General features: G+C 57.8%; 1 protein-coding gene across 1 annotated transcript; it reads right to left on the reverse strand.

The window, feature by feature from the left end:
* Positions 1-156: 156 nt before the first annotated feature.
* LOC112544741 (acetylcholinesterase-like) lies at positions 157-10,440 on the reverse strand. Its single transcript, XM_075913980.1, has 4 exons — positions 10,287-10,440; positions 5,591-7,100; positions 3,536-3,702; positions 157-291 (listed from the first exon to the last, which is right to left on the reverse strand). Exons 2-4 carry the CDS (start codon positions 7,090-7,092, stop codon positions 254-256), a joined length of 1,707 nt encoding a protein of 568 aa, XP_075770095.1. The 5' UTR covers positions 7,093-7,100; positions 10,287-10,440; the 3' UTR covers positions 157-253.
* Between the last annotated feature and the right edge of the window lie 505 nt (positions 10,441-10,945).

The raw sequence follows: 10,945 nt of genomic DNA on the forward strand, positions 1-10,945 counted from the left end.
ACACACACACACACACACATACACTGCCCCCAATCAACCTCACACACCAGGCCTCTGTTTCTGGTCAGAATATACTTTAATGCAGGAGGGGAGAGGACAGAGGAATCGCAGAGGGTGGGTCAGTCCATGGATTCCCAGCAGGTTAATTAGCAGGATCCTCGTTAAGGACTCTGCCGGCGCTAACAGGAACTGGAAGCTTTTCTCGGAGGGTGGGTTCCTACCATCCAGGGACTGGGATTGCTCCATTCTTCAGTCACAGGTCCTTGGGGCGGGCAAGTCCGGAGGCTGCACCTGCGGGACACACAGCGAGCGGGGTTAACAGCGGTGGGGGTGACCTCAGACCAGGCAGGGTTTGCTCGGGTTGCTGGCGCGCGGGGAGACCTGCAGGGGAAGCCAGGTGTCACATGGGCACCGTATGGGGTGCTCATCCCTTACAATCAGTGCTAGTCCCTGTCCACTAGGGGGCGCTGTGCTGCAGAAAATAGCAGGGGGTTCACCCCCGAGGCAATGCTGTATTCTAACAGCAGGGGGCGCTGTGCTGTTGGAGTTCCAGTGTCTATCGGCATCTGTGAACCCTGGTGTCCAAGGTGCAAGGTTCAGTTCTAGCTCCTATAAGAGGCGCCATCTTGCCTCCCCCATGGCACACAAAGATTTCCAGGAGCTAGGCTTCTCCTTCAGCCCCTGTGCTACTCTGTTACACAGTGGCTGTGCCCCTCCCCAGAGCCAGCTACATTTCTTTTTCTCATGGCTTTCTTTTTTTTTTTCAGGGCCCTTATAGGCCGTGTGCCTTCACCACCACCCCTCACTCTCCTAGGATGCATAACCCCCCCCCATCCACCCCGATGGGAATCCCTCCCTCCCCTGCGCTGTAGCCTTCTCCAGTGGAATGGGGGCACGTGGGGTTAGGCTGGTGCAGGAAACGCGGGTGTCCTTGTCCTATGCAGAGGGGCCGAGCCAGTGACGATGGGACAAAACCCGTTTCTGCCCCGCTGCAGATGGGTTCTGGACTGGTACTCCCAGGGGACACAAGGTCACCCACAGGCAGGAGAATGGGGCGTCTCTAGGAATATAAGCAGGGGCTGAACTGCTGCTTGCTATCAGCCAGCTAAAAGGAGGGGTGGGTGTGCCCGCGACAAGGGTGCATCTAGACTGGCTTTTGCACAAAAACTTGCCAGCTGTCTACACTGGCCGCTTGAATTTGCACAAGAACACTGACTTTGTAATGTACAAAATCAGTGCTTCTTGCACAAATACTTTGACACTCCTGCTCAGAGATAAGCCCTCTTGTGCAAGAATACTTGCGCAAGAGGGCCAGTGTAAACAGACACCTTAATTTTTTGCGCAAAAGCATCCGTGCCAATCTAGATGCTCTTTTGCGGAAATACTTTTAACGGAAAAACTTAGCCCAAGGCTGCATCTAGACTGGCCAGTTTTTCCAGAAAATCAGTAGCTTTTCTGGAAAAACTTGCCAGCTGTCTACACTGGCCGCTTGAATTTCCGCAAAAGCACTGACTTCCTACTGTAAGTAATCAGTGCTTTTTGCAGAAATACTATGCTGCTCCCATTCGGGCAAAAGTCCCTTTTGCGCAAAACTTTTGCGCAAAAGGGCCAGTGTAGACAGCTGAGATTTGTTTTGTACAAAAAAGCCCCGATTGTGAAAATGGTGATTGGGGCTTTTTTGCGCAAAAGCGCTTCTAGATTGGCCACGGCCGCTTTTCCGCAAAAGTGTTTTTGTGGAAAAGCGTCCCTGCCAATCTAGACGCTCTTTTCCGAAAATGCTTTTAAGGGAAAATTTTTGGCTGTGTCTACACTGCACCCCTTTTGCGGAAAAGGGATGCAGATTAGACACATCGTTATTGCAAATGAAGCGGGGATTTAAATCTCCCCCGCTTCATTTGTATAAACATGGCTGCCGCTTTTTTCCGGCTCGGGCCTTTGCCGGAAAAAAGCGCCAGTCTAGACGGGGATCTTTTGGAAAATAATGCCTTTTCCGAAAGGTCCCTTATTCCTGATTCTTGTGAAAAAGTGCGTCTAGCTTGGCACGGACGCTTTTGTGCAAAAGCACTTTTTTGCTTTTCACCATTTTCACCATCGCCATTTTCACCATCGGGGCTTTTTTGTGCAAAACACTTTTCAGCGGTCTACACTGACTCCCTTGCACAAAAACGTTTGTGCAAGAGGGCTTTTTCCCGAACGGGAGCAGCATAGTATTTGCGGAAGAACACTGACAATCTTACAGCCGCTTTTGCTGAAAAACTTGCCAGTCTAGACACAGCCCCTGAGAAGTCTGCTCTTTTGCTAGCCCAGTGGAAGCTGGATTCCTTTGCCAATCCAGCTGGTGGCTAAAGTGTTGAAATCACTGAGAGCTGAAATCACTGGTTTGGCTGAGAGCCAGACCCGTTGCAGCACAGTGAAGCAGCGGCGACCAGCAGAGTGGCTGGTGGGAATCACTGGCTGGTGGCGTAATGTGGCCAGTAGGAGCAGCGGCAGGCGAGGAGTGGCGACCAGCGGTGTGGCGTGGAGCGGTGGCAGGTGAGGTGCGGCGACCAGCGGCGTGGCGTGGAGCGGCGGTAGGCGAAGAGCGGTGACCAGCGGCGTGGCGTGGAGCAGCGGTAGGCGAGGAGCGGTGACCAGCGGCGTGGCGTGGAGCGGCGGTAGGCGAGGAGCGGTGACCAATGGCGTGGCGTGGAGTGGCAGTAGGCGAGCAGCGGTGACCAGCGGCGTGGCGTGGAGCGGTGGTAGGCGAGGAGCGGTGACCAATGGCGTGGCGTGGAGTGGCAGTAGGCGAGCAGCGGTGACCAGCGGCGTGGCGTGGAGCGGCGGTAGGCGAAGAGCGGTGACCAATGGCGTGGCATGGAGCGGTGGCAGGTGAGGTGCGGCGATCAGCGGTGGCAGCAGGCGAAGAGCGGCGGCAGGCAACCAGCGGAGCGTCCGGTGGCATGGGACGAGACAGTTGGAGCGTGGCGGAGTGTCGTAATGTGCCCTCTATCTATCCACCCCCATTTCTACCCACTGGTGAAACCCTGCGGGTGAACTTTGGGACTCTGGGTGGCACGGACCAGGGACAGAGGCTTTTGGGGTGTCAGACTCTTTGGACTTCAGGTGATTCTTGGCTGGGAGAGGGAGGGCTTAGCTCATGTTTGGGTTATGAACTCTGTTTGTGGTGTTTTCCCCAAGTTAATGCCGTATGACTTCTCTCTCTGTTTCATTAAATGTTTCTTTCTCACACTCAGACTCAGTGCTTGCGAGGGGGGAAGCATTGCCTCTCAGAGGCACCCAGGGGTGTGTGAATTTCCCAGATTACCGGGTGGGGGCTCGAGCCGGTGCTGTGTGAGATGGACCCCAAGATATGGAACCCAGCTCTAGTTACTGCCAGGCCTACCCGGCAGAAGGGTTACAGGAAGATTCCATGGAAATGGGAATATGATCCGGTCCGTCTCCTCGATGGGGCGCCAGTTCCAGTCCAACCCCCGGGCGGGGAGATTGGCTGGCTCAGAGGTAGGGCCTTCTTTGCCCTCCCGGGCTGCTGTCTCACCTGGCAGGCTCAACTTCTCTGCACGCAGTGGTGCCAAGAAGCTGCAGTGTCGGGTGAGCTCCATCTCCACCACCTGGGATGACTCGAGTCGGATGCGGAAGAAGTTCTGTTTCAGGGGGTCATAGCGGGGCCATGGCTCTCCTGTGCCCCCCTTGCCTGTGGGGGTCCTAGGGAGTAATTCAACAGAGTACACAGAGGTTAGTACCTGGGCTGGGTAGGGACAGGGACCTGCTCCAGCCAGAGTCTGGAGCCAACTTGCAAAGTTGGGTCCTTTTCCAAAATGGCTGCCATCCCCTATTGCTCCCAATGAGAGTGAAGCCAGAGGCTGCCCTCAGTGAAGATGGCTGCTTCCACTTGTTCTCCTTATATGGGGCGGGGGGAGAGGGAAGGGAGAGCTACGGGTTGCCCTTAATAAAGATGGCCACTATTTCTCATGGATGGCCGCCACTGGCCTACAGCTCTTTCCAAAGAGACACTGCCCTTAAGAAAGATGGCCACGGTCTCCTATTGTTTAGAATGGGATTGAAGACAGGCTTCCCTCAGGGAACATGGGCATCCTTATAGGAAGGAAGGGGCAGTGTGGGGAGCTGAACAATATGGTGGGCGGGAGGAAGGGGGAGAAAGGGACGGCCACTGCATTTAAGGTTTCATAGGAAGATCTAAACTGGAAGGGAGTCTGAAACCACTATTTGCCCTCACTTAAGATGGCCTCTCTCACTTGCCTTTAAGTAGGACAACATCACATGCTGCCCTAAGAAAAAATGGTCACCATCTTCCACTATTCTCCATGAGATTGAAGCCACAAGCTGCCCTGAGTAGACTGCCATTTTCCTACAGCCCTAACATTGCCTGGTTCATCCCAATTTCCCTTTTCATAAATTAGCCTCAATTTTGTTATTATGCATTCTTCACAAATTCTCCACGTGGTCCAAGATGTAATGAAAATCAAGGTTGGTAGACCAGCAAGCTCATCAGCCAGTTCTTATTAAGTTATCGGGGCCCGTTGATTTAGAAACCTTTAACTTTAGAAGCATCCATTTAACAGCCTCCAGAGATACTAAAGGAATAGAAAGAGAGTTGTCATCTCCTTGCAGTGAACCAATACCATCTGAGTTTTTCTCCCCCAAACAGAAATATTTACTGAACATGTCTGCCTTTTCTGCATTGTTATAGATAATTCTGCCATTTCCAATTAGTAACAGGCCTGCCTCATAGTCAGATTTTTTTTTTTTTCCAGGTATATTCAAAGAACTCTTCATTGTTCTTAACTCTGCTGACCATGTGGTCTCTATGGTTGTGTCTAGACTACAGGGTTTTGTCGACAAAAGTGGACTTTTGTTGACAAAACTAAACCTGCGTCTACACTACCGCTGAGTTCTATCGACATAACATCAGCAGAACTCAGCAGTTTTGTTGACGCTGATAAACCTCATTTTACAAGGAATAATGCCTTTTGTCGACAGAGTTCTGTCGACAGAAGGCATTATTGCATCTAAACTGTCCTTTGTGTCTACACTGCCATGTCGACAAAGCAGCTTGCTTTGTCGACAGAACTGAATGTAGTCTAGACGCTCTTTGTCGACAGAAACTTTGTCGACAGTATCTGTCGACAAAACTTCTGTCAACAAAAGCCTGTAGTCTAGACGTACCCTATGTGTCTCTTTGCTTCCCTTATCAATTTGCTACAGTTCCTTATATATGCTTTATATTCATGACTATCAGCTTCCACTTTTCCCCCTAGTATTGGATATTAATATTTTTGATTTTTACAACTGCCTCCACTTTCCAAATCTGAGAATCAGTGAGATGGTTCGGACCAAAATGTTCCCTCTAATCTTTCCCATCTATGTGTGGAATAATTTGTAAGTGCACCAAGGCAGGTGCCCTGAGTTCAGCTCTAGGTCAGGGGCTTCAACCTAACAGATCATCTACTTTCCAAAGTCATCTGCTTTGAAATGGGGCTTCCTGGAAGTTGTGGACACCTGTCCAAAAGGTCACAGCAGTTCTCATGGTCTGGCTGAGGGGGAACAAGAGGATGCTGGGGAATTTCCTTACCCACTCCTGGCAAACTCTGCCCAGTACCGCATCATCCTTCGACTTAGCCCCACCTCGGCTTCCGTGTACATGCGTTTGGCTCCTGCCACAGCCGCCTGGGTCCCAAACACATAGGGTAGCTCAGAGTCGTGTGGCACACCTGTCCACTCCGGTGTGGACAAGCCGCTGGTGCGGTGGGCGAAGTGGTAGGCGTACACGGGATTGCCAGCCACCGCCTCCCGCCCAGCCATCTCAGCCACCGGGCACACAATGAAGTAGTCACCAAACATTTGATCCATGGCCCATCGGTACTGTGCCTTACCCTGCCCCTCCACTTCCTGGATGTACCGCTGGGCCACGGCCCGGATAGTTTCTTCTGGGGCTCTGGGCACTATCAGCCTCACCGCCTGCAGCAGATGCTCCCAGCCAATGGCGCTGGTGTTCTCCACGCCGAGGCTGGGGAGAGCGTAGAGGAGAATGTAGGAGCCTTCGTTGGCATTTATGCCGGTCAAGATAGGGATAGCTTGGCCGTGCTGGGCCTGCAGGAGTCTGGGTGGTGTATCAGGGAGAAAATCCCCATCTACGGTGGGCAAAAAAGGGAACACCAGTAGATCCCGGTAGTACAAGACGGAGAGCTCGTGTTTGGGGAACTCTCCAGGATCCTTCGCCTGCAGGCAGCTCACCAGGGCGGTGTCGTTGCTTTCGGTGCAGCCCAGCAGCTGGCCGAGCCGCCGGCTTCTCTCTTGGGCCTCCTCGAGTGAACTCCAAACCCACAGGGCTGTCGGGGCCCCGCTCTGCAGCGCGGCGCGGGTGAAGAGGGCCCGGCTTCCGGGAGAGAGGAGGTGGAAGCCGACTGAGGAACCCCCGGCACACTGGCCGAAGAGCATCACCCGAGCCGGGTCCCCCCCGAAGGCGGCCATGTTGTCCCGCAGCCAGCGCAGCGCCAGGCGCTGGTCCCACAGGCCGGCGTTGCCCGGGGCGGCGGGGGGAAGGGCCAGGAAGCCGAGCGCCCCCAGCCGGTAGTTCATGGAGGCCACGATCACGTTCTCGGCGGCGGCGAGGAAGCGGCCATCGTAGACGTCGAGGGAGGCAGCGCCAAAGAAGAAAACCACGCCGTGGATCCAGACGAGGACGGGGACCGGCTTACGGGGCCGGGGGTGGGGCACCCAGACGTTGAGGAAGAGACAGTCCTCGGACTGTGGAATATTGGAGTTCCACATGTAGGCGTCGGGGTAACTAGTAAGCGGAGGCTGGGGGCAGGCGTGGCCGAAGCCGGTGGCCTCCAGGACGTGGCTCCAGGGCTGGTGGGGAAGCGGCTTCTGGAAGCGCAAGGCCCCCACGGGGGGCTGGGCGTAGGGGACCCCCAGGAAGGCCGTGACCGTGCCGGAGCCGGCCGGGAGGTGCTTGCCCCGGATGGGGCCGCTGGTTGTGAGCACCACGATGCCGTCATCATCGGAGCCGGTGCTGGGGCCTGGCAGGGAGAGGAGGAGCAGGCAGGGGAGCACGGAGAGGAGTCCCGGCATCGCGGCGGCTGGAAGGGAAACCCCCCACCCCACCCCAGAATAAGTTATAGGGAATGTGATTTGGGGGTCTTTCTCCTCTAGGGGGTGCTGGTTCCCCGCCATCGAAACACAGAAGCAGGAGGGAGCGCCCCATAGTGGACTGAGCGCCTTTAGAAAATACAGCCATCTCATCAGTCACTCGCCCATGCGCTCAACCCCAGCCCTATGACAGCCTCCCTTGCTCTAACCACTAGACTCCACTCTCCCTCCAGAGCTGGGGATAAAACCCAGGAGGCCTGCCTCCCTGCTCCAACCACTACACCCCATTCCCCTCCCAGAGCTGGGGATTAAGCTCAGGAATCCGGCCTCCCTGCTCCTTGCATTAACCACTAGACCCCACTCTCCTCCCAGAGCTGGGGATAAAACCCCGGAGGAGTGCCTTCCTGCCCCTTGCTCTAACCACTAGACCCCACTCTCTTCCCAGAGCTGGGGATAAAACCCAGGAGGAGTGCCTCCCTACTCCTTGCGTTAACCACTAGACCCCACTCTCCTCCCAGAGCTGGGGATAAAACCCAGGAGGAGTGCCTCCCTACTCCTTGCGTTAACCACTGGACCCCACTCCCCTCCCAGAGTTGGGGATAAAGCTCAAGAATCCCACCTTCCTGCCCTTTGCTCTAACCACTAGACCGGGAGTCAGGCACCTCCAACCTGTGGGCCGATTCATCCGTGTTAGCTGCTGGCGGGCTCCCAGACGGCTTGTGTACCTGAGTGCCCACAGGCTTGGCCACAAGCAGCTCCCATTGGCTGTGCTTCACCGTTCCCAGCCAATGGGAGCTGAGAGAAGCAGCGCGGCCCAGACTGCAGCTTCCCGCAGCTCCCATTGGCCGGGAACAGGAAACTGCTGCCAATGGGAGCTGCGGGGCTCCGTGCCTGCAGACGCTCAGGCAAACGAATCCCTCGGGCAGCCCGTCGGGGGCAAACGCGGCCAAGCCACGTGTGGCCAGCACCTCAGAGGTTCCCCATCCCTGCACTCGACCCCATTTCCCCTGCGAGCCAGGGCTCAGTGCGCTTCAGTGACCTGGCCCCCAACTAGAAGCACAAAAACGCTCCCCATGTTTTCCTCCCACACTGGAGCCCAGGGGCCCCAGGCCAGTAGACTTTTTGGGCCGGCTCTGGGATGGGGCCAAAAATTAGGGGTTCTGCATGTGGGAGGGGCTGCCAGGAAGCAGGATTGGGGTGTTGGGTCTGGGCAGGAAGGAGGGTGCAGGAGTGGAGTGGGAGGGGAAAAGGAGTGGGCAGCGGGTCTGGGGGAAGGAAGGTAGGGTGCAGGAGTGGGCTGGGGTCTGGGAGGGAAGGTGGGAAGATGCAGGAACAGGCTGGGGGTGAGGGGCAGGAGGTAGGGAGCAGGAGTGGAGTGGGAGGGGAAAAGGAGCAGGCACGGGGTCTGGGGGAAGGGAGGGAGGGTGCAGGAGTGGGCTGGGGTCTGGGGGGTCTGGGAGGGAAGGTGGGAAGATGCAGGAACAGGCTGGGGGTGAGGGGCAGGAGGTAGGGAGCAGGAGTGGAGTGGGAGGGGAAAAGGAGCGGGCAGGGGGTCTGGGGGAAGGGAGGGAGGGTGCAAGAGTGGGCTGGGGTCTGGGGGGTCTGGGAGGGAAGGTGGGAAGATGCAGGAACAGGCTGGGGGTGAGGGGCAGGAGGTAGGGAGCAGGAGTGGAGTGGGAGGGGAAAAGGAGCAGGCACAGGGTCTGGGGGAAGGGAGGGAGGGTGCAGGAGTGGGCTGGGGTCAGGGGGGTCTGGGAGGGAAGGTGGGAAGATGCAGGAACAGGCTGGGGGTGAGGGGCAGGAGGTGGGGAGCAGGAGTGGAGTGGGAGGGGAAAAGGAGCAGGCACAGGGTCTGGGGGAAGGGAGGGAGGGTGCAGGAGTGGGCTGGGGTCTGGGGGGTCTGGGAGGGAAGGTGGGAAGATGCAGGAACAGGCTGGGGGTGAGGGGCAGGAGGTGGGGAGCAGGAGTGGAGTGGGAGGGGAAAAGGAGCAGGCACAGGGTCTGGGGGAAGGGAGGGAGGGTGCAGGAGTGGGCTGGGGTCTGGGGGGTCTGGGAGGGAAGGTGGAAAGATGCAGGAACAGGCTGGGGGTGAGGGGCAGGAGGTGGGGAGCAGGAGTGGAGTGGGAGGGGAAAAGGAGCAGGCACGGGGTCTGGGGGAAGGGAGGGAGGGTGCAGGAGTAGGCTGGGGTCAGGGGGGTCTGGGAGGGAAGGTGGGAAGATGCAGGAACAGGCTGGGGGTGAGGGGCAGGAGGTAGGGAGCAGGAGTGGAGTGGGAGGGGAAAAGGAGCAGGCACGGGGTCTGGGGGAAGGGAGGGAGGGTGCAGGAGTGGGCTGGGGTCTGGGGGGTCTGGGAGGGAAGGTGGGAAGATGCAGGAACAGGCTGGGGGTGAGGGGCAGAAGGTAGGGAGCAGGAGTGGAGTGGGAGGGGAAAAGGAGCAGGCACAGGGTCTGGGGGAAGGGAGGGAGGGTGCAGGAGTGGGCTGGGGTCTGGGGGGTCTGGGAGGGAAGGTGGGAAGATGCAGGAACAGGCTGGGGGTGAGGGGCAGAAGGTAGGGAGCAGGAGTGGAGTGGGAGGGGAAAAGGAGCGGGCAGGAGGTCTGGGGGAAGGGAGGGAGGGTGCAGGAGTGGGCTGGGGTCAGGGGGCTCTGGGAGGGAAGGTGGGAAGATGCAGGAACAGGCTGGGGGTGAGGGGCAGGAGGTGGGGAGCAGGAGTGGAGTGGGAGGTGTAAAGGAAAGGGCTTGGGGTGGGAGTCTGTGCAGGAAGAGGGTGTAGGAGTGAGCTGGGTGTTGGGGGGTCTGGGAGGGAGGGTGGGAGGGTGCAGGAGTGGGCAGAGGATGAGGGCAGGAGAGAGGGGGCAGGAGTGCAGTGGGGGGTAAAGGAGCGGGCTGGGGGTGGGGGGGTCTGGGTGGGAAGTAGAGTGTCGTCACTCCAGCCCGTCTAGGGGAATCACAGCGGGGCCACAGGGCTGGCGTCAAATGCCCCTTCCCTGCCGTCCCTGGCTCTGGGACAGGACAGGGATCCAGGGGGTCAGAGCGGAGGGAGCTGGGGACCAGGACTCGCAGGTTGTACCCCCAGCTCTGGGAGGGGCCCCGGGGGTTGGAGCCGGCGGCGCTGGAAGCCAGTACTGCTGGGTTCTCTGCCCAGCCCTCAGAACAGGGTCTGTGAAGGTAATTACCTGGAGTGGCCCCAATTCCTGGTGTTCTGTCACGGCCTCCACCTCTCTGTCCCTTTCTCAGAGCCACTGGGGCCTTTCAGCCCAGACACCCCGGGACACAGGAGCTGCTGGACGGACCCGAGGGGATGCTGAGAATGCAGCCAGGAAGCTGCCACCAGAGCATACTTATCTTCAAATCTGTCACCTCATTAGGCAAACAGGCGGGGGGGGGCGGGGGGGGGGAGCTGGGTGGGCCTGGGGAGGAGCCCAGGGCTTTGGGAACAGACTCCCAGTTTGCCTGAGGAGAGAAGGGATGTGGCCACTGACCTGCACCCACCTCTAGGGTGGGGCAGCCAATAACAACTGCACCTGACCGCTCCATTAGCCCAGCTCCAGTGTTCCCTCAAAACCAGGCCCGGGGGCTGGATATGACCCCCAAGTTGCCTGGATCCAGCCCCGAGGCTCAGGGCTTCTCCCGGAATTGGGAAGCCTGGATTGATGCTTCCCCCCCCCCCCCCCCCCCCGGTCACCCCACTACAAGGCTAAAGCACACAAAAATCTACTGGGCTGGGGAATGTGGAGCGTGTCTTTCTCTGCAGTTGGGGGCCGCATCAGTTTTTTGTGTTTTTTTCCCTCTCTTCTCACTTGTGTATGGCCCCCTACTAATTTTTCTGTGGGTC

The sequence above is a fragment of the Pelodiscus sinensis genome, chromosome 32, assembly GCF_049634645.1.
Source record: "Pelodiscus sinensis isolate JC-2024 chromosome 32, ASM4963464v1, whole genome shotgun sequence".
Classification (NCBI taxonomy): domain Eukaryota; kingdom Metazoa; phylum Chordata; order Testudines; family Trionychidae; genus Pelodiscus; species Pelodiscus sinensis.